At 42.0% G+C, this 24,663-nt stretch overlaps 1 protein-coding gene across 1 annotated transcript in view; it reads left to right on the forward strand.

Moving 5' to 3' along the window:
- The window catches only part of LOC309558539 (uncharacterized protein), a 118,249-nt gene that overhangs the window by 15,177 nt on the left and 78,409 nt on the right, over window positions 1-24,663 (forward strand). Inside the window, exons 2-4 of the mRNA XM_082261618.1 lie at window positions 15,606-15,938; window positions 18,795-19,094; window positions 21,542-21,646. Coding sequence (XP_082117744.1) covers window positions 15,606-15,938; window positions 18,795-19,094; window positions 21,542-21,646 — 738 coding nt within the window. The remainder of the gene's footprint in view (window positions 1-15,605; window positions 15,939-18,794; window positions 19,095-21,541; window positions 21,647-24,663) is intronic.

Here is a 24,663-nt window from a genome sequence, read left to right on the forward strand (position 1 = left end):
GCAGGGCACCCCAGGCGCCAGGTCGCTAATTCTAGTCGCAAATGCGACCTGGCGCCCGGGGATTGTTGAGCCCTGAACTATATATATATATATAAGGTTAGAAAACACGAGAGTAATGCGGTTTGCAATGATACCTTTCTATTGTACTAACCTGGCACTTAAAAGACAAGCTTTCAAGAGTTTTCTTTTCCTCCTCAGGTATTGCTTCAGACCTGAGAAAGAGGAAAACTCTCAAAAGCTTTTCTTTATAGTTTAAAGCAATTTCAGCAAACCATTTACGCAGTAAAAGTCCCTAGTATTGGTGCCAGTTTATGCAGTAAAAGCCCCTAGTATTGGTGCCAGTTTACTCAGTAAAAGCCCCTAGAGTTGATGCCAGTTTACACAGTAATAGCCCCTAGTATTGGTGCCAGATTAAGCAGTAATAACCCCTAGTATTGATTCCAGTTTATGCAGTAATTGGTGCCAGATTATGCAGTAATAACCCCTAGTATCTGTGCCAGTTTTACACAGTAATAGCCCCTAGTATTGGTGCCAGTTTACACAGTAATAAAGCCTAGTATTGGTGTCAGTTTACACAGTAATAAAGCCTAGTATTGGTGCCAGTTTATACAGTAATAGCTCCTAGTATTGGTGCCAGTTTATGCAGTAATAAAGCCTAGTATTGGTGTCAGTTTACACAGTAATAAAGCCTAGTATTGGTGCCAGTTTATACAGTAATAGCTCCTAGTATTGGTGCCAGTTTATGCAGTAATAAAGCCTAGTATTGATGCCAATTTACGCAGTAATAGCCCCTTAGTATTGGTGCCAGTCTTCGCAGTAATACTGTATCTCCTAGTATTGGTGCCAGTTTATGCAGTAATAACCCCTAGTAGGGGTGCCAGTTTACAGGGCCACTGATAGGGCAGTACAACCAGCCCTGTTGTACCGGGCCTGGGCTCCGTCAGCTCTATAAGGGGCTGTTAAAAAATGTTTAAAAAAAAATAGGTTTTCTAAACTTTTTCCTAATTTTTACTTTCTTGGGGGTGTAATTACATTTTCCTGGGCCCTATAATGTCAACAGAAGGGCCCAGGAGGTGAGTGCAGTGGCGGGACTTTTTTTTTTTCATTTTCGGGGACGCATGTATACATGGGATGTCGTTCCATATTGATTTGCTGCCATATAGTCCTGGCTGCTGCTGTCCATTGCCTTGCCTGGCGGAGGGATACAATAATTCTCTGCTCAGCCCCGCCTCCCCTTACTCAGGTGCTTAGAGTGATCATGTAAGGAGGCAGATGGGTCAGCGGCTGACAGGGAGCAGCAGGAGGACAGCGTGGCCGCATTGGACAAAGTGAGTGAAGAACAGAGGACAGAGTCCTCACTGTGCCCAATGATCATCAGCATGAAAATCACACAGGCTGCAGGTGCTTTGTCACAGTGTCACATGGCTGCTGGGGATGCTGACTTTAACCTATGGCTGTACTGAGTGTTACTGCATAACAAAGTCAGCAGCCATGTGACAAGGCACCTGCAGCCTTTGTGATTTTCATGCTGCTGATTATAGGACACAGTAAGATGCTACTTTAAACTTGTGTTTGGGGGACAGTAAACATGTGCAGTCAAACCACTCCCCTTTAACCTCTTCCCGCCCATCGATGTACCGGTGTTCTGTCAGAATAGCGCCACCTATCAGATTCTGCTAGCAGAAGTGACATACGGACTAGAACAACTTACTCCACATGCACCATGTGTTCCAACATGGCGGCTATGCATTCCAATCGCTTTCCTAATGTGACAGAACATGAAGCAGAGGCGGACATCTTCTTACACCCACGTAAGTCTTGAATCTTACATTTATTTTAGCAGTAAACCAACCTTATATACTGAAATAGACTATTTCTCTGCAACCAAGTGGAACAGTCTATTTCACTATAGAATCAGTTTGTCGCTGAGCAGTGCAGGGTGTACCAAGATGACCATTGCCACCTTCTGCTTGCAGGTTTCTCTCTATATTTACTAGAATAATAATACCAATGTAATACTGTGATTTATTCTATAAGGTGAGTTTACTGATAAAATAAATGTAAAATTGAAGACTTGCGTGGGTGTAAGAAGATGTCCGCCGCTGCTTCGTGTTCTGTCACATGTTGGAACGCATGCCGCATGTTCTGTAAGTTGTTCTGGTCTGTATGTCACTTCCGGTAGCAGAATCTGATAGGTAGCGGTATTCTGACAGAATACCGGCACGTCCCTGGATTGGAAGGGTGATATCTTGGTCATCCCTGCAGCATTATAGCCCCAGCAACTTTGCACAAAGTAACATAAATAAAAAAATAAAAAGTATAACCTTTTTAAAGCCTCCATTCCCCCTTGCTCATGCGTAATTGCAAACATGCACGTTGGTCCCTCACGTATACATAAACGGTGACAAACCTGCATTTTGTTTTGAGGCGGGGCCAGGGATGGGGTTGAAGGAGGCCCCATCAGGTAGGCTGTACGGGGCCCCATCATTTCTAACAGCAGCCCTGCCAGTTTATGCAGTAATAACCTCTTTAGTAATGATTCTTGTCTTATTAAAGGCAGTGTCTTTCTCTCCCTGAAATAATAGCAAGTCATGAGGGCTGGCCTTGGCCCTTCCATAGGCTCGTTTTGTACTCTTTTTGCTATATCCTCTTTGTAAGAAGCGTTGTTGCAAGTCTTGTGCCTGCTGTTCGAAATCAGCATATTCAGAACAATTTCTACAGATCCTACAATACTGTTCTATAGGTATACCTTTGATCACATGTTGTTGGCCACTGTTGGCATGTAGTAGTGAATTAGTGGATGTGGGCTTGTGGTACAGGGTAGTGGCCAAGATGTTATGAGGGCCCGTGTATATCATTAGATAGATTTTGGTTGTCATTGGTCAAAGTGAATTGTAAATTGAAAATATTCCTATTAAGCTCATATACAAACTCCTTTAGGAGATCAATGGTCCCAGACCACAAAATTAAAATGTCATCGATATATCTTCACCAAATGTCAATGTGGCAAAGATATTTTGACGTAGGTTCAGAAAAAAACAACAAACGTTTCCCCCCCCCCCCCAGGTACAGGTTGGCATACGATGGGGCACAGGTAGTCCCCATCGCCACCCCCTGCACCTGGAGGTAGTGGGAACTGTCGAAAACAAAAACATTGTGTGTTAAAATGAAAAACAACATATCCAAAATAAATCTGTTAAGATTCTCTGTTCCAAACCTCTTTCATTTAAAAAGGTCTTAACCACCTCTATACCCTTCTTATGTGGAATATTAGAGTCTAGTGTCTCAACCTCAATAGACACTAAAACTGAATTGGGGGAAACCTCAACACCATCCAGTGTCATAAGCATATGCACAGTATCCTAGGTATCAAGGGAGAGATTTGACATGAAATCAAAGATATGTATCAATGAAAGAGCTTGCATTTTGCGTTAAGCTGTTGATGCCGGACACAATGGGGCATCCTGGAGGATTTTTTTGGGCATTTATGCACTTTAGGAAGTGCATAAAATCTAGGAGTGAGGGGTTCTTTGATTTTAAAAAATTCAAGTAATTCTTTAGCTATCGTACCCAGGGTATAGTGGTGATCAATTCATTGGTAAAACTTACCTGAATTCTTAGCTAGACAGGAGATTTCTACCTTTTTTGTACCAAGATTTATTGTTTAAAATACGTTTGCACATATCAATATATTGAGGATCCGTCATTACGACTACATTCCCGCCTTTGTCGGCTGGTTTGATAATAATATAATTTCTTTGTTGTAAATTTACTAGAGCTTGGTACTCGTTGGGAGAAAGGTTCCTGTTCGTCTTTTTGCATTTCATTTGTTGAATTTTCCGAGTGGTCATTTGGACAAAGAGGTTAACTTTGGGATTAGTCTGACTAGGGAATCTTGTAGACTTTTTTAAATGTATGGAAATCTTCACCAGATGCCATTTGATTATAGTTTGAATTAGATGCAGATATGGGGTCCTCCAGTGCAAATGAGGAGCCAGACTCCACCTCCAATTCGGTTAGTATTTTGAGCATTTTATAATTCTTTTTAGTAAAGTCACGCCAATTATCGATAAGTTCCCCCAAAGGGGCCGATTTTCAATTAGAGATCTAAAGTTGAGTTTCCAAGCAAAAAGGTGAATATCTTTAATCAATTAGAATTTATCCAAATCCTGTGTGGGACAAAAGGTAAGTCCCAATTCATTCTTCATTAGAGAGTTCAACTCCTGATATATTATTTACTTGGAGTTCACCTGTTCTTTCAATAGATGTTTGTCCCCTATTGGAGACTTCCTCATGGATCCTATCAATCCCTTGTTCATTTGTTCTAAAAACCATCATTGTTCGAGTGTGTATTAGTATTTTTAGGAATAGTCCCACAGTGCAAATTTGAGCTTACCTGAGTGTTAGGAAGAAGTGAACGTGAGAGACGATCACCAAGCGAGAAAACAGAGTTATCAGAGGTGTGAGAAACCCTGGCTATTTTAGCAGCCTGAGAAGCATTTGGGTTAATAGAGCTGTGTAAAGATACAGTGTCAAGGTCATGTTCTTTCCTTTTGGAAGAAGAAAGGTCAGTTTGTGCTTTAGCAGAGTGCCCAAGGTGTGTACCTGTATATAAAGAGGATGGAGAAGATGAATCGGACTTATTGCCATCATCAAGGTTTCTATGATTCATGGGTCTGAATTTCATAAATCTATTTGAATTTTTCTCCCATCTATATGCCCTCCCACTTTGAAAGGCCAACAAATCTCTATTCATTTTTTAAATCTTTTTTCTTAATTATTTTACTGCTATGTCTTTCCACTGCGGCTTTAATTTCCATGAATTTGTTGTTACAGATAGGTTTATTCTGGAACATGGGCAGTTTGTTGACTATTTCCAGACTTTCCTTATCCAGTGATAATGCTTCAGCCTCATAGCATTCCTTGAGAATTTACATCATCACACTAGAGCAGGGATCCTCAAACTATGGCCCTCATGCTGTTGAGGAACTACACGTCCCATGAGGCATTGTAAAACTCTGACATTCACAGACCTGACTAGGCGTGATGGGAATTGCAGTTCCTGAACAACTGGAGGGCCATAGTTTGAAGACCCCTGCAATAGAGCATTGGGTGAGATTAGTTTCCTATCTGTTTTTTAAGTTGGGAGGTATGGATTAAATAGTAGGAAAGATTTGTATGCAAAGTCCAATGGGTATAACCTTAGAATCTATATATTGTTGAAAATATGTAGCATGCCAAAAGAAGGTAGTCTTACAATTTAACCTCTTTACGACCGCCCCCTGGCTGCAGATATACTGCGGCAGGCAGCCGCTCCCAGGCGAATCGCCGCACATATTCAGCGCTCGCTCTCAGGAGGCTAGGGGGCGAGCGCGCGGCGCCACGCTCCCGCCCCCGCTCATCAGCAGGGAAGCCAATGCAGCGGGCAGGCGGCTCCGATTGCCGCCTGACACCCACGATCGTTCCCCGCTGAGAGAGAAGAATGGTCAGATGTTGTAAACACAGCTGACCGTTCTTCTCCCTGAAATAATCATAGAGCCCATGTGATTCTTCTATATAGGATCACATGTCTCTATGGTCATTTCAGAAGCCACACCCCCCACAGTTAGAATCAATCCCCTAGGCTCACATTTAACCCCTTGATCACCCATAATGTTAACCCCCTCCCTGCCAATGTCCTTATTACAGTAACAGAGCATATTTTTAGCACTGATTACTGTAGTAATGTCACTTGTCCCCCCAAAAGTGTCAAAAATGTCAGTTAGGGATCCGATCTGTCCGCCGCAATGTTGCAGTCTCGCTAAAAAACGCAGATCACCACCATTACTAGTATAAAAAAAAAAAAAAATGAAAATTACATAAATCTTTCCCGTAGTTAGTAGACGCGATAACTTTTGCGCAAACCAATCAAAATAGGCTTATTGCGATTTTCTTTTTTTTTTTTACCAAAAATATGTAGCAGAAAACAAATTGGCCTAAAATGTTAAAACATTTAGATTTTTACATTTTTTTTGAGAATGTCATAATGTCATATAGCAGAATGTGAAAAAGATTGTTTTTTTTTTTTCAGAATTGTCGCTCTTTTTTTGTTTAAAGCGCAAAAAATAAAAATCGCACAGATGATCAAATACCACCAAAAGAAAGCTATATTTGTGGGAAAAAAAGGACATCAAATTTATTTGGGTACAGAATCGCACGACCGCGCAATTGTTCGTTAAAGTAACGCAGTGCCGAATCACAAAATAGGGCCTGGTCAGGAAGGGGCAAATCCTTCCAGTTTTAAAATGATTAATAATTGTTTGAGCCTAGTAGCTATCTGTGAGATGTCGGAATTTTCTTGGTTGGACCCTCTTATGTCAGTTTTTATCTGTAAAATATAATTAGTCTATAGGCTCCCTAAGTAATCAGCCATAATAGAACAAAAAAAAAAAGAGAGAAGAAAAGGGGGGGGGGGGGGGGAGTAAAGGTAGATATATGTCAGTATATTATAAATCTCTAGACATAATACTACTATGTATATCCCTCAATCATATAAAGTTGTACTCCAAACAAATCAGAACGATAAATACACAAATCTAAGACAGAGCTCACCACCAAAAAAAGACTGGGGCACTTGAACCCCAGAAATATAAAGTGCAAATTGGGTGGGGAGTAAAAGTCTGTCAATACAATTCTTTCCCCGTCCCCCAAGAAATCAAAAGTGTATAATATAACCCAGTTCTAGTAGTCCTGGAAATGGGGATTTAATGGTGGCCAAAAAAAAAAATCCAACCAAAACAAAATAAAAAAGGGAGGGGAAAAGGAAAAAAAGGGGATATTGTGAAGGATCAAGCTGGAACAAGCCATTTGAGGGGACAAATAATAGGCAGAGAGGAAAGAGAGAAACAAATAAAACCTTACCCTTAGTATAATATTGCTCAACCAATATTTATAAAGATGTTTGGTTTGACTGGGCAGGCTGGACCATATGTTTTCTCTGGCTGTACGCCAGGTCTAACTTGTCTACTGCTGGAGGCTTTGCTCATGGGTAGGTGCATACATTTTTGCTTTATTTTCTTTTTCTTTTTTAATGGTTCTTCATTTTTTTATTTACATTTGGTGTTCTTTATTATTTGTATAGGCACTTCTATTTGATGGATCTGGCCTTTTGTTGCCTGTGTGTATATACAGTATATATATATATATATATATATATATATATCTTGGATCAGGGGACCCTGTCTGGGGTGCTCTTCCCTGTAATTGCATCCCCTGCTCTGATATGAAGGATTGGTTCCTTTCTCTGCGGTGAGCTATATACGTTATATGCAGGTTTTTTTTTTGGATTTTGGTGGCTACACTTAGTGACTTGCCTGCAGGTTTGATCCACAGCAGTCTGCTTGCTGCTTTTTCACTTTCACTTTTCACACTAATTTTTGACGGATATATGGATATATGTTCTAACAATTTCGTTTTTGGTATTCCTGACATCATTTTTTTTTATATCTTTGCTTCACTATTTTCCACACACGGGTTTCACGTGTCATATCTTAACACTCCACATGGATATCTTTTTCATTCCATTATATCACATTTATACTTTTTTTTTCATTTTTACTCAACTTATCTACTTTTTTGTAGAAGGTTCTTACCTTAGTTGTATTTCTATTTTATACAGATATTTACTTTTTAAAATTCAAGATGTTTTCAACCTTTTCATAATATTGATTGAGCAATATTACACTAAGGGTAAGGTTTTATTTGTTTCTGGCTTCTTCTCATTTTTCTCTCTGCCTTCCATTTGTCCCCCCCATCCCCCAATGGCTTGTTCCAGCTTGATCCCTCACATTATCCCCCTTTTTCCTTTTCCCCTCCCCGCCTTTTTTTTGTCTCTCAGAGCTGCCTTTTCCTCTCGTGTTTCGCTCATTGCTGATGTGATTATTCAAATAATTATTTTTTTTATGATTTATCATGCATATTGTAAGATGTTATACATATTGATTGTGTCATTTATTGTATACTATTTTATTACAAGGTTTTTTGTATGTGCATATGTTTGGATTCTGAAGAAGCTCAACTGTTTTGAGTGAAACGTGTCTATCCACCAACCAGATGACGATATGTATCATATGAATCTGGCATTTTCAGCTTTTTGTATTAATAAATGTGTGTGTGTGTGTGTGTGTATATATATATATATATATATATATATATATATATATATGTAATGTTCTGGTACCTTCGGGTACCCTAATTACTCTTTTTCCTAAGTGTATGCGCCCCACCATTCTCTTTTGGTAAGGTGTGCATACACCTTTAAGAATGATGCTGTCATCACTGAGCGCCGGACTGAACAGCTATTTAAATCACCAGCTTTCACTCACATGTGTTCGTTCAACCTGCTTTGTGCCTTGATGCTAACCTGCCTTGAAGCTCTCATGCTTGCAAGCATACCTCGCTCTCAGAACCACGCTGCGCTGATCCCTGTATCCCGCTACCGGATCATCCGCTCTTGCCGAACCTCTCCTCTGCTACATTGCTGCTAGTGATAAGTACCCCACAGGGGAAACCTCTATACCCTTCATACTAAAAGCTTACACTATCTAGCGCTGCATACTAAAGACTATTACTACATCTGCCTTATCTAAGATTGCTAGCTCTTGAGTCTACTACCATCTGCTCTTGCACTGGGTTGGTCTCTCCTGTATGTTCACCTGCTACTCTATCATCTGCTACCATACATGATTGCTAACCTATCTGCATCCCATCTGCTACTATCTTACTTTCAAGAACATTCCTTTCAAGTGTCTGTCATCTACCATCTCTACCCAACCTGTCTCTTCAGCCTATCATCACTGTATTACTATATACATAAGTCACTCTAGGAACATCTTATTGAGTGTGTGTATTTACTTGCTGAATTGAGATCATCCATACATGATGAGTCTTGGGAGTTGGGATTGGTGTCTCAGCGTTTCTCTACATGACTACTGAAGTGGAATATTTCTGCAGCTGAAAATCCACATTGTACATAAAACGCAGAAGCGTTACAATATATAAATTTATTTATTTTATTTTTTTTTTCTTTATATATATTTTTTTGTTTTGGTTGGATTTTTTGGGCACATTTAAATCCCCATTTCCAGGACTTCTAGACCTGGGTTATATTGTCCACTTTCGGTTGTTAACCTGCTGAACTTTTTTCTTACCTGCAAGGTAAAGCCATCACTTTATGTAAAACTTTCCTCAAAACGAAGCATTCCAGTGATACAATATCATTGCTGAAAGGCGGTGCCATCCTCACACATTTTGCGTCCGGGTTTGCGGACTCCGGCTCTGTGACTGGCTGGAGCCCCCCGATGACGTCACTCCCGTGCATATGCTTGAGAGTCGTGATTTATGGCACAGGGTTCTGAGGAAACGGCACAGGTAGCCGTTCCTTCAAAGTGCATGTGCCAGTGATCTCAATGGCTGCATATACAGTAAATATCTCCACATGTTCGTGGCAAAACATGGGTATAGGGCAGATCTCAGATCTTTACTCAGGCAACCTTTTGAAACCATTTACATACCTACAAGAAGTATTCTCTATGCCTACCACAGACTATTTTAAATATATACAGATTTAAATATATACAGATAACTTGCGCAACCCACACTTTAATCTCTAAATATGTTAAACAGCATGGATATACCTATCCTCTGATAACTCTTGCCTCAAAGGTATTACTCTTTTTTTTACAACTTTCTACAAGATAAAACCACTTTTGTCAAACTTCCACCAATGATAAGAAAAGAAAGAGACATAGGATGTTCTTTCAACCCTTCTCAATGGTCAGCTACAATTTCAACAAGCTACAAAGCGACCTGCTCCTCCAACCTATGGAAATTTACCCTTAAATTCAACCTCCGTTGGTACATCACCCCAACCCAGATTCACCCATTCACCCCATCAGACCCACCTTCCTGTTGGAGGAACTGTGGCGAACTGGGCAGCTTAAAGGATAAGTCTACCCTAAAACTAAAATCCCTTCATCTATAGACCTCCACAACCTGATCCCACGCTAAGCTGTCAGCCGCGGCTTCACTGTGGGGGCGGGCACCAGCAGGGGATCCAGCACAAGTTTTATTTTCAGTTGATGTTCCTATCACGAGGTTAGAAGGAAGAGTTCACAGAACAGCCTTTTATCTCTTTTACTAGAACACAGTTGATTTACATATTAACATGCTTTCAGTCACACTCCAATCGTGATGAACACTTCTTTGTTGCAAACAAATTGAGAACAGCAAATAAGAGAGCCAAGTCAAAGCACAGTCCAAACCTTTTAAGGATTGCCAGAGTCCTACATCCCATGCCATAGGGTCGGGCAGTAGTTTCATTAGTCCTGCACATCTCCCTTGTTGCTTCCCCTCCTAAGAGGAGGCTCCCAGAAGTTAAACCCTCAAACATTATGTCTTTGTATGCCTTAGTCCTTGCACCGATGAATAAATAATGTGAAAACAAAGGTGCTGCACTTATCCTAAAGTATTAAATAAATAAGTTAATAAATCTATTAAATTGACATAATACTGCAATAATCGATAAATAGATAAATAAATATATCAAGGTGACAAAGTGATGCAGTATCCAATAAACATATAAATAAATCTATCAAGGTGGCACAGTGGTGTGGCATCCAGTAAATAGATATAAATAGCAAAAAATATATAGAAAAAGGGAGTGATAGAGTATCAATATGACACTAATAGAAACAGTGCATTGGTGCAAACATAAATAAAGATAACCAATAAATATTAACCACTTTACCACCGCAGGATTTTCCTGCTTTACGTCCAGGCCACTTTTTGCGATTCGGCACTGTGCGACTTTAACTGACAATTGCGCGGTCATGCAACGCCGTACCCAAACAAAATTTACGTCCTTTTTTTCCCACAAACAGAGCTTTCTTTTGGTGGTATTTGATCACCTGTAAGATTCTCATTTTGTGCGATATTAATAAAAAATGCGACAATTTTGAAAAAAATAACAATATTTTTCTACTTTGACATTTAAAAAATATCCAATATATTCAATTTTTGTCATATATTTAGGCCAAAATGTATTTAGCTACACGTCTTTGACAAAAAAATTCTCAATGAGTGTATTTTTAACCGCTTTAAGACCGGAAGATTTTACCCCATTCCTGACCAGGCCATATTTTGCGATTCGGCACTGCGTTACTTTAATGGACAATTGCGTGGTCGTGCGATGCTGTACCCAAATTAAATTGATGTCCTTTTTTTCCCCACAAGAGCTTTCTTTTGGTGGTATTTGATCACCTGTGCGATTTTTACTTTTTGCGCTATAAACAAAAAAAGAGCGACAATTTTGAAAAAATAACAATATTTTTCAAATTTTCTTATATGAAATTCCCCCCCAAAAAATGTAAAAATCAAAATTTTTTAACATTTTAGGCCAATTTGTTTTCTGCTACATATTTTTGGTAAAAAAATCTCAATAAGCGTATTTTGATTGGTTTGCGCAAAAGTTATCACAGCTACTAACTACGGGAAATTTATGTCATTTTTATTGTTTTTTTTTAACTAGTAATGACGGCGATTTGCGATTTTTTTTGCAGGACTGCGACATTGCGGCGGACAGATCGGACCCTTGACTGACATTTTTGACACTTTTGGGGGTACCAGTGACATTACTACAGTAATCAGTGCTATAAATATGCACTGTTACTGTAAAAATGACACTGGCAGGAAAGGGGTTAACTTTTATTGGTGATCAAGGGGTTAATGTATGCCTGGTGCTTACTGACGTGTGTGGGGGGAGGGGACTGTGTGACACAGGCACAGATCGCAGGTTCAGCTATGCTGAATCCTGCAATCTGTCCCTGCCTGTCACTTAGGAGATCCGCCCGCTTTGTTTACACAAGCGGGCAGATCTCCACACTCGATCCCTGACGATTGGGGAAGAGCGGCGGTGATCACCGCTCCTCCCCTGGCCCGACTCCCGCTGTGACTGAATACAGCGGAAGCGAGCCTCCGGCGGCGCGCGCGCGCCACCCACAAAGGGAGGAGTCCAGCGACGTAGGTCTACGTCGCTGGACGATAACTAACCACTTTGCCGCAGTAGGCTCAACGTGAGCGGTCGGCAAGTGGTTAAATTAAATCTTCATCTGTGACAATAAATGTGATAAAACCACAGTTCCTAAGTGGATGATGAGTAGCAGCAAAACACAGACTCTTTACTGTATTAACGAAAAAGTCAATCAGGGTGAATAAAGACTCTATCTGGTGGAGAGCCACATGGGGCTCTTACTTAGTTCCGATGTAAATCAAAATTGAAACATATGTAGTCTCTGTCACATGGAGAAGCCTCATCCAGGCAGGGGATGGGAGAAGGAAGAAAGCTACAACAATAGATGACTAGCACATTATAGTAGATGATCCTTGGTGGTTCTGGCTGTACTATATCCCTACCTCACAGCTGCAAGGCAACAGCATGGGAAGCCAGAGGGATTGGAACATTGCTGTATCCAGGTCCTGTGGTTCATGCAAGGATGTTTCTCAAGGCTCACGGTGGTATTCAAAAGACGCCGGTTTCCTCTCTGCTCCTGACGTTTGTGAATGGTCCTAGAGAGGTGGCTTGCAAGGGGGTGAATAGGAGAAAAGGAGGCTCCGATAGTGTAGTATTTAGATAAATGTATTAAAAACGCAATAGAGCACTCACATGAACAAATCCTGCAATCGGTATGTTCGGCCGGCTTGTCCTCTGGCAACACTTCCATATCGGTCAGCTGCCTAACGCGTGTCATCACCATCACGTGACTTCTTCAGGGGGATCACCCCCCAAAAGTATTTTGGGTTCCCAACCTTCACTATAGAGACATTTGGTGACCAGTTTGGGGAACTTCACTGGTCACCTATCCTACCTATGCTGTGGTTATAGGGGTTGGAGGATGGAACATGTTTTAAGGGACATAGATAACATTATTTATGTGATAAATACTAAGGAGTCTGATGGAGGCTGTAGCACTGGAGCAGAGGAAAGGTAGGAGAGACAGGCAGCTAGAATAGGGGAGTACGGGGAAACTCTATTTGGAATTTCGTAAACAACCCATGCAGGACAATGCAACTGGATCAGTCTAAAGCTGAACTCAAAGTACTACTACAACAACTAGAAGCAAAGATGGAATACATGTAAGGGAATTGTTCTACATTCCCAAAGGATTTGTATTTCTGCCCCTATATTCCTGAAATTTGCACAGCTCTGGCACACAGCACACAGTAGTCAGGCACATGACAAAGCTGCAGAAAGGATACTGTGGTTTAGTTTCGGCACCCCCAGCCTGAATATTGAAAAATGAAGGAGCAATAAAGAATGATGTGGGTCATCCCTCAGTACTGCATTAACCTCCCTGGCGGTATGATTCTTTTGGATTTTAGGTGCTGAAAGCGGTACCATTATTTTGCATGTAATTCTTATGAATGAGCAGCCCAAACCAACTGTATACATTTATTATATATAATATATATATATATATATGTGTATATGTGTATACATATATTATGTATACATATATTATATATATGTATATGTATATATGTATAATGTATACAGTTGGTTTGGGCTGCTCATACACAAGAATTACGTATATATATATATATATATATATATATATATATATATACACGTGTGTATATATATATATATTTACATAAAAAGTACAGTAAAACTGCAGGAAAGGGCACTGGGGGGCAATGTAATGTGAATTTTTTTATTTTGAATGGTATCAGTGTGTTTGGTGTGTTTTTACATTTGAATTTGCCGCCGGTTCCACCCCCCTGTGAATGTCACGTCGCCGGAGACGGAAGCCGGGGCTCGCAGATGATCGGGAGGAAGCTCCGCCGCCGCATACCGCCCGCATTCTTCGCTGGATCCCGGAGAAAAGGTAAGTAAAACCTCTACCAGGATCCAGCGATCTTCCTAGCGGTACCCTGAGTGTGGCTCGGGGTTACCGCTTTTGGCTCTAAAATCTAACCCCGAGTCACGCTCGGGAAGACCGCTAGGAAGGTTAAAGTTTATCTAAAGCCAAATCTTTTTCTTTTACTTTTGGATCTAGTGGGTAATTTTTATGACCCCTTAAAGGTTTAGAGATTTTCCTGTTCCAGAAAAACAGCAAAAAGTAAGAGGAGACCTCTCCAGATTAGGGTAATATTTCATTTTTTTACCAGAACAGGTATCTCCCATAGAAGATATTACTTTCTTTGCCAGAAACAATGGTCACTGGGACCATTAGTCAGGTAAATTTCTCCAATAGGGACACAGGCAACCAGGGTTTATTTTTTTCAGCTGGAATGCAGTGAAACTCAGTACTGGCTCTTCTGCCTGGCACTGGTCCTGTATATGGAGCTTTTAAAGTGGAATTGGAGTGGAGCTCTCCCAATCAACATTGATTATTTTTAATCCTCATGCTGCTATCCTAATGCATTAGTAAATAGATAATAAACTTTTGTTTTTTACATTTCTTCAGTTACTTCCTGCTTTCTTGCCTAGGCAAATTATGTCATACATCCCAGGAGTGGAGTAAATAGGGGAAATAGAGCTCTGTACTACAGCTGGAATGCTGTGTATAAAGGGGACTTAGGGGGACCATTTTTGGTTATTAACTGGTCTGTGTGTTACCTACTTGCCCACTGAGACACTCATTCTTGAGCCCTGCATAATATGCACTTCTGAGCCCTGAACCCTGTACATTAAGCACTCCTGAGCCTTATGCACTTGTTACTTGACAAAGGGGGGTATGGGTAACAGTCCCGTCCATCCCTGACATCAAAGCTTGGCTTTGACAGGTGCAGTCTCTCATTGTGGCTGCACAGTGCACACCCAGCCACCTTGCTCGCAAATCCCTGGCTATGGCGCATGTTCACACTGCTGCAGGTCCTTCTGAGCTAGAAGGTAACAAATAATCAACAGAATTATAGGGGACAAAGCCTCTATACAGCGGCACAGTAGTGTAAATGCGGCAAAGTCCCGCCCAATCCGGGACTGTTTGGAGGTATGTTTATATGATATTTTGCATTACATCCTTTTGACAAAAAGTGTTTATTGTCTCAGCAGTTGCTGGTTGCAAAGTAGTCACCAACTATTTTATGAAGATATTTTGTAAGGTAGGCTGAAAAGCATATATGTAAGGGGAGAATTTTGTTGCCTGATTGTGCTAATAGTTGTAGTTGTCTGTTAGGCTTTCTCTTGTGGCACAGTAATTAAACCATATTGTGTAGGTGCAAGGGCTGCAGGATATGTGTGCTATGTACATAACAAGTAGACTTTATTTTATTATGCCTTTTTAAGACCACATCACTGGTAGTCCAAACACGCCATTTGGCACAGCACACTATAGGAGCGGCTTTACAACTCTCCAGACAGCAATAACAATCTAATAGGTGTTCTAACCCTTCCGCATTCTACCCAAAACCAAACAAAAAGGTTCTGACTTTAAATAAAATTAATATTGTGTAGATTTTATATTTTATGTTGATTTCCATAGTAGCACATACTTTCTTTTCTTCACTCCAATTCATTTCGTGAGTATTCATTTTTCATAATCTTACCTGTTGATACATCACAATAGATGCAGCTTTGGACGTCTTCGCTCCTTCCCCACAAAGGTCCCTTGTCACCAAGGAAACCATCCTCAACTGCACCTTCTCGGTGGATAAACCGCATCTGGATCTTAATTTCCTGGCCATATTGTGGAGTTTCCAGGGAAGAGTCATCCTGAGATATGATAACAAAGGCTTCTCCACCCAAGATCCCAGGATGTCTCTCAATGTGGAATCTCTTGGGGATGGATACGCCTCACTACACATATCCAACGTGACCATCTCTGATGGGGGCATCTATAAGTGTTCCATTATCTACAGCCCTGAAACCAAGGAGAAGGAGATTTCATTTGAAGTTTTAGGTAAAGGCATTTACTGGATAAAAATGATAAATGTTACGTTTGTTGCTTTCATGTTTAATTTTTGGAGAAAACAACATAATGACTACTGTACAATTGTCAAAAAGATTTAGGTGGATCTGATCTGTAACTGGGCAACACTTAATTTGCCAAAGCACTATATATATATATATATATATATATATATATATATATGTATATATATATAAATATATATTTATATATATATATATATATCATAATCCTGGACTGGCTTCCTGATTGTGATTGTGGCCACTTGTGGCAAGCGACAATTGTGGCAAGCGACAGAGTGACAATACCAGAAGACCAATGGGGGGGCAGTGGTCACACTGTAACAGTAACTGGCTGAACAAGGACCTTCATGGCCAGATCACCAGGTACAGTACTATTTTTTTATTGAAAGATATATGAAAATATTGCCTTAATTATATTTATCTCAGGGTTGGTTTCCAGATGGTGACAACAGTGGGCCATAGTGAACCAGATAGAAACTATAGGTGCTGCTCAGGCTCTTTGGAGGGTCCTCATCCGATGCCAACTGCTGGGAGTACGGGCCGGGAATGGAGCTTGTCTCAGCTCCAGACCTTACCATGTATCCCATAAGCAACACATTACTGCAAGTCTTCTGTAAGGGAGTATGTGGCAGCCTCCAACCAGGCAACCACCCCTATACATTTTACTCTGGGAGGCTACAACAGTTGGCCATACCTATGTAATATGTGTTAAAGCGATGACTTGCAGTCTCTACTGGAAAGACTATGTGACAGGTAGGGATGCACCGATCCGATATTCGGATCGGATATTGACCCCGATACGGGCAAAATAGCTGGATCGGGTGATCGGTAAAATTAACAGATCCACGGGCCGATCCGGTTTTGCTCTTTTTAGCTTGTGAGGGAGCAGAGAGAACAGCTGTCAAAGAAAAAAAAAAGAGCCTCCTGCAAATGCCTTTCAACTCTCCCAGTTAAGTAAACAATGATTACAATGTATCTTTTCATTCTGTCTGCAGGAGGAGGGAAGTTTAACCTCTTAAAGACTAAACCCATGACATTTTAGATTTTGAATGCACAATTGTTATAAGGTATCTGGAGATGCCGATACCGATCCGGAAGTATTATTTTGTTATAAGCTCACAAAACAGTACTTCCGGATCGGACTCTGGATCGGCGATTTCACAAAGCAAAAGATCGGGATCGGGACCAAAAAAGTCGGATCGGTGCATCCCTAGTGACAGGGTGACATATTTATTATTTTTGCGCTTTACAACATGAGGGCAGACAATACAGTTACAATACAACTTAATACAGGAGGAATCGGAGGGCCCTGCTTACAATCTAGGAGTATGCAGGAGAACAACTGGGTGACAGAATGCTGCTACCATATAACAAGAAAAAAGACCTTCATGTCAGGATCACTAGATATTTTTTTAATGAATGTTGCAGAAAATATTAAAAATGAGTTTTAAAATTGCATGTTAAAATGATTGTAAAGGACTTTCTTTTTAAATAACAAACATGTCATACTTACCAGTTCAGTGTAATGGTTTTGCATAGAACAGCCCCAATTCTCCCCTTCTTGGGACCCCCATCAGCACTCCTGGCTCCTTCCAACCACTAAGTACCCTCCTTCAGAGCCCTATGCCTTGAACGGCGGCTCCCGCGCTCTCTCCTCATTGGCTGACTGTGTTTGATTGACAGCAGCGGGAGCCAATGGCGCCGCACTGCTGTTGCAGCCAATGAGGAGGGGAGTCCTGGGCAGCCAAGACACTCCTGCAACATCGCTGAATCTAGATGGACCTTAGGTAAGTATTAGATGGGTTATGCGGGGCTACTGCACACAGAAGGGTTTTTATCCTTATGCATAGAATGCATTAGGATAAAAAGCTTCTGCCTTTACAACTAATTTAATGTAGAGAATGCATTACATTTAAAACCTTCTGCCTTTAGAACCACTTTAAAGCCTATATGAGATTTTAAGAAGTGGACATTTCTCCAAAGTAAGAAAACATTTTCCCTTAGACAGTTGTCGCAGGCAAAGGTCCCCCCATTCGAAGGTTTTTCTACTATTCATGTTCTGGTGACCACTCTAAAATGTTGTTTTTCCACCAATTTTAGAACCCATAACAACTTGTAGGCAGCTGCAGTCTACTTTCTCCACTGTAGGTGGCGCTCATCTGTAGCATCATTGCAGTTGGAGAGAAAGTCAAAGAGAACATGTTTCCTCTATGGTTTCCTGGGTCACTGGGGAAGCTGATTGGATGCTGCCACCCCATGTGACTCTAGCAGCCAGCTTGGGTCAGGCACAGACTAGTTTAGGCAATGACTTCAAGGTTTGGCAAGCATTTTGCAGGTGTGTAGAGTAGGGACCGGTACCCCTCCTGGTAAGGATGGAACTAGCAGCAGGGAAATGTTCTTGATGAGGAGGTAAAACATAGGGTTCACAACTTCTTTGTAGATCTTCGTGCTTGACGGCTAGGCCGCATTTTGCCCCTCCTAACCGGTGCTGTCTCTACACGCTGTTGGACCCATAATTGTTCCTGTTTGGGTTGTTTTTGCAGAATTTTAATACAAGTTCTTTCATCAGACTCAGACTGTGCATGTTATTGCCACCTACATTGCAGTCCACCTACAAACTGTCACCAGGACAAATAGAAAGGGTGACTCTCCCTACTGAGACAGGGGCAGCAATAAAAAGAGGTTTGAATCTTTACTACTAAACCAAAAAGAACAAACATTTTGACAAGACCCCAACATTTTCACATATCTGTCATACTATATATGAGTGTTTCTGAAGAGTATATGTATCCCACTTCATAAACTGTATCTGTTTTCTCTGCAGCCAGACCTGTACTATCCATACTTAGCACAAAGGTCAAGAGAAATACAGAGAACACCCTGACCTGTACAGCCACTGGATTCTTCCCTCCAGATATCAGAATACTGTGGTACAGAAATGATGAGGTCCTGAAAAATCAGTTAATGGGAAAACCACAGATATATAAACATGGAACATACCAAGTGGACAGCAATGTGACAATCACACCAACCAATGATGACCAAAACCAGACCTTCTCCTGTAGAGTCCAACATGACTCTCTACAAGAACTTCTGCAGAAGGACTTCAAGCCCATCTATGAAGGTATGAATAACCATCTCCTTCTCATGTAAAACATTTTGGGGCAGCAAAGTGGCTAAGTGATTAGCACTCCCACCTAGCAGCACGAAGGTGGTCAGGTCAAATCTCAACCATGGCACTAACTGCCTTGAGTTTGCATGTTCCCCCTGTGCCTGCGTGGGTTTCCCCCCCACATTCCAAAGACATGCTGGTAGGTTAATTAGCTCTTGTCTAAATTAGCCATAGTATGTGTGTTTGGGACAGGCATTTTTTCAGGGGGACTGCAGTTCTGGCACCTCCAGCACTGTATGTATTGTTAAGGGGTGCTGGGAGTTCTGGAGGGTCTGAAGATGCTGGATGGGATCTACTTCTGTGTTTTTGTCTATTGTTTCTGGGGAGGTTTATTATTGCTGGTGGGGGATATATTGTTGCTGGTGGGGAAGGGGGAGGGGCTTATGTTGCTGGGGGGGGGTCAGTTGTTGCTGGAAGGGATCTACTGTTGGAGCGGTCTATTGATGCTGGCTGATGGGAGATCTGTTGTTGCTGCCAGGGGTCTTTTGTTGCTGAGGTGGTATTCTGTTGCAGGGGTCAAAACTATAGCAAAGAAGGATGGCGCACTGTGGCGTGCATATTAGAAAATGCTGTATAGATTACTGGCAAGAGAGTGTCAAGATGAACCATAGAAGTTTAATGAAGTCAAGTTGTAATAAAAAACAAATATAATATAAATTGTCAGCCAAACCGGTCCTGGAGTCTCCGGGTCTCCCTGGGGTGCTGTGGGAATCCCAAGTTGTAAAGGCAGCGCAATCCGATCACAATGGATGGTACCAAGCAGGGAGAGGTAATCCGGTGTGCCAAGGGACGTTGTTGCGGTAGTAGGAGACTGGATAGGTACTGTGTGCGGCCGCTACACAGACCCAGAGCCGGATCCTCCGCAATCGCCGGAAGTGACACGCAGGTGACGTCACCGGAAGTGACGGCCGGAAGCTCAATGGGACGCTGGTCGGTGACGCGCAAGCTTCTGGTTGCTGCAACTACATGCACTTTGTCAAGTTCAGTTCAAGTTTGTTGCTGAGGTGGTATTCTGTTGCAGGGGTCCCTTGTTGCTGGGGGATTTTTTTGTTGCTAGGGAGAGTCTATTACTGCTGGCTATAGGTGATCTATTTTACAGATTTTCTTGTTTTTACCAAATTCTATACAAATTACTTAGCACTACAAAATTATACTTGGCTCTGTATTTTCTAAAAGGGGTGGTACTGAGAGGTGGGTAGGGGGTGGAATCAGGTGACAGTGCTCAGAGATGGGTAGGGGGGGCAGAAACAAGAATTGACTCAGAAGGGGGGAGTTTCTGCACCTATTCTCTGAGAAAAAAAAGCCCTGGTTAGGGACCTTAGATAAGCTCCTTGAGGGCAGGGACTGATGTGATTATATAATATATATGTAAAGCACTGAATAAATTGATAGCACTATTTAAGTACTAGAAATAAAGCTGCATAAGGCCCCTTTCACACGGGCGGTGTGCCCGACACAGTCCGTTCTGCTCAGTGGGGATCGATCCGCCAATTCCCACTAAGCAGGCGGATGACAGCTCTGTCTCCGCCTTGTGCGCAGAGATGGAGGTGTCAGATCCCCGCTGTCCTCTATGGGGAGATCGGATGAGAACGGACTGCCTGTCCGTTCTCATCCGATCCCATCCGATCCCATCCGATGCGATCCTCCAGACAGATGGAAAATAGGGTTTCCATGCATCCGGATTTCACAGACAGGATCAGATCGGATAGCAGTGGGTGTCAGCGGCGATGTCTCCGCTGACATCCGCTGCCCCATAGGAATGCATGGAGCATCCGATCAGGTCCGCCTGAAAAACTGACTGGCGGATCGGATCGCTCGTGTGAAAGGGGTCTAGATCAAAGAGTGAGATTGGAAGATGAAACATATTATAGGACCAGAATACAGATCAGGCAGGAACATTTGATTTTTTTTCCCCCTCCCATCCTTAGTAAGTTTCTAAATAGGTTAGGAATAAAGGGTTGACAAGGGGCAGGTCTGTGTAGTGATTAGTTACAGGTGGAGTTTTGTGACAGCGGAGGTGGTTCCTTGATGGTGCCAAATAGTATCACTACTTTATCAATGTTCTTTTTGGGAGACTTGTTGTCGATAGCATTGGTCACATAAGTATCATGGGATTTTATGGAAATCCTTAACCTCACCTTTAGATCAATATGATTACTATATTAGTAACTTATCTGTAATTACAGCTATAGACAAAATATTTCAAAGGTACAACTGGTGTTTTAGTGAGGTTTTTTTTGGGAGGGGTGGGGTTTTGGGTAATTCACTGTGGGATTGTTCTTTCATGTCCTCCATCTTTTCTCTCTGATGCTCAGCCTTACCCAAGTCTTGTGAACCCCTATATAAATAATATGTTAAGAAAACGTCTTTTTTTCTTGAATCATTATCTTATTTTACAGATATAGAGGAATCATCCAATATGGTCACTGTGATCGTTATTATTGTGGTTTTGACAATTGCAGCTGGGATCGGATTTTTGTGTTGGCGAAAATACAGAAAAAAAGGTAATACACATTAAAACGTTGCAAATTGTTGTACTTAGAGGTACGAAAAACATATCAATGTATAATATGTCCTTACTGAATGTTTATGTTACCAAAGGCATATTATATTTTGCCTGTAAATAATAGCTGAATGCCAATAATGTTTCTTGTTGCCAAATTACATTTGTTTAGCTTGGGCCAATGTAAATGTACATACTCCATACCTGTGGAACCAATGTAATTGGCACAACTACAGTGATTGTAACAGTCTTCTGGTTATTGTGCAGAGGAGTTGCCCCACTGCATACTGACCACAGGGGCACCACGGTGCCACTGCCATTCACAGAATGCCTTATATTTTTTTCCATTAAATGGATGAGGTGGAGATTGTGATGTCTTCTCCACCTATCCAGTTAGAGAATGCCTTGTATGCATTGAAACAAATAAAAGGTGCTCTGTGAATGGTTGCTGTGCCGAGCAAGTGACCCCCCCCCCCCCCCCCGTGGTTCACTATGCAGAAGGGTAGCCTTTGGTACAGGGCACAGGAGACTGCTAGGATCACTGTAGTAATCACTACTACACAGTGGCGGCTGGTGAATGAAAATTTTGGGGGGGCGGCAAAAATAAACACCCCCCCCCCCGGGACGGCCGACTGGCAATCAAATCTATCACCCACTCCCTCCTCCCCCCTCCCCCCTCCCGGGACTGACGGCTGGCTGGCTGCCAGCATCCTTACCTGCTCCTTCCCCGAGCGGCTGTGAGTCTCCTCCGGCCGTACGTCTCCTTCCTCTTCCTGGCCAATGGCCAGTAAAATCGCTTCTCTTTTCAGCCAATCAGGAAAGGGGGTCTCATGACCCGCTTCCTGATTGGCTGGGAGGAGAATCACTATGATTATAGCGAATGTTCATTCGCTATTGTCATACAACTGGGTGGGCTCTGTGCCCCGAGCCCACCCTTTTTTGAAGCCTATTAGAGCCTCTGGCTCTAATCGCGTGCTTAGAAAAAAAATAATCCCCTATTGGAATCCATGCGTCCGGCGCCCTGCATGTAGATAGGGGGGCTGGACGCATGGATGGGGGGCGGCGCCCCTCCGCCCCCAATGGGTGGGCTGCCACTGCTACTACAGTGATTCTCCACTGTATGGTCTCAAGTGTATGGAATATGTGCACACACACATTGGCCCACGCTAATCAAAAGTAGCTTTTCAATAAAAACCATACTTGACATTCAGCTTTATTTTCTATTTTGAGCCAGTCAGTAATTAAAGCTACAGATGAAAAAACTCAGGATTTAGTCTATAATGTGATCACTCACTGGTAATGAAATCGCAAATTAGGACGTGTTCATTTCTGTGATAGGGTATTAGTACAATATCCCCCCGGACAATATCCCCCCGGACAATATCCCCCCCGGACATTAGCCCCCGGGACAATATCTCCCTGGAAAACATCCCCCTGGACATAATCCCCCCTGGACAACATCCCCCCGGATAATATCCCCCCTGGACAACATCCCCCTGGATAATATCCCCCCGGGACAACATCCCCCCGAACAATATCTCCCCCCGTACAATATCTATCCCCCCGGAAAACATCCCCCTGGACATAATTCCCCCTGGACAACATCCCCCCCGGATAATATCCCCCCTGGACAACAACCCCCTGGATAATATCCCCCCGGGACAACATCCCCCCGAACAATATCTCCCTCTGTACAAAATCTTTCAGACAATATCCCCCCGGAAAAAATCCCCGAACAATATCTCCCCCTGTACATTATCTTTCAGACAATATTCCCCCCCCCCCCCAAAACATCCCCTGGACATATTCCCCCCTGGACAACATCCCCCCAGATAATATCCCCCGGGCAATACCCCCTGTACAATATCCCCCTGTACAATATCCCCCTGTACAATATCTTTCAGACATTATCCCTTGGACAATTAACCCCGGACAATATCACCAGATAATATTCCCCTCTCTCCCACTCTTGTTAATAATGTATATATTTTAATATGAAAAGTGATCTAAACAAGGATTGATTTTCAAAGGAGCAGCAGCCCTTGCTGCTATCAGAAACAAGCCCTAAAAAGCAGTTCTGACAGTACAGGAATGGGGGTCAGGATTAAAAGTAACATACATACACACACACACACATATACAAGACACATACACACACACATACAAAAAAATGTACAAACACACATGCATACACATGTATACATGCACACATACAGACACATGCACACACACAACACATGTACAAACACACACATACAAATGCACACACATGCATACACATGTATACATGAACACACACAGACACATGCACATATACAGACACATGCACACACACACACACACAAACAAACACATGTACAAACACACACACACACACATACAAATGCACACACATGCATACACATGTATACATGAACACACACAGACACATGCACACATACAGACACATGCATTTGTACATGTGTTTGTATATGTGTACATGTGTCCATGTGTCTGTGTGTGTTCATGTATGCACGTGTGTGCATTTGTATGTGTGTGTGTGTGTTTGTACTTGTGTTTGTGTGTCGGCGCATGAGTCTGTATGTGTGCATGTGTCTGTGTGTGTTCATGTATACATGTGTATGCATGTGTGTGCATTTGTATGTGTGTGTTTGTACATGTGTTTGTTTGTGTGTGTGCGCATGTGTCTGTATGTGTGCATGTGTCTGTGTGTGTTCATGTATACATGTGTATGCATGTGTGTGCATTTGTATGTGTGTGTGTGTATGTGTTTGTACATGTGTTTGTTTGTGTGTGTGCGCATGTGTCTGTATGTGTGCTTGTGTCTGTATATATGCATGTATACATGTGTATGCATGTGTGTGCATTTGTATGTGTGTGTTTGTACATGTGTTGTGTGTGTGTGTATGTGTGTGTGCATGTGTCTGTATGTGTGCATGTATACATGTGTATGCATGTGTGTTTGTACATTTTTTTGTATGCGTGTGTGTGTATGTGTGTTTGTATATATGTGTATGT

Source organism: Pelophylax lessonae (genome assembly GCF_965119305.1).
Source record: "Pelophylax lessonae genome assembly, chromosome: 6".
NCBI classification, from domain to species: Eukaryota; Metazoa; Chordata; class Amphibia; order Anura; family Ranidae; genus Pelophylax; species Pelophylax lessonae.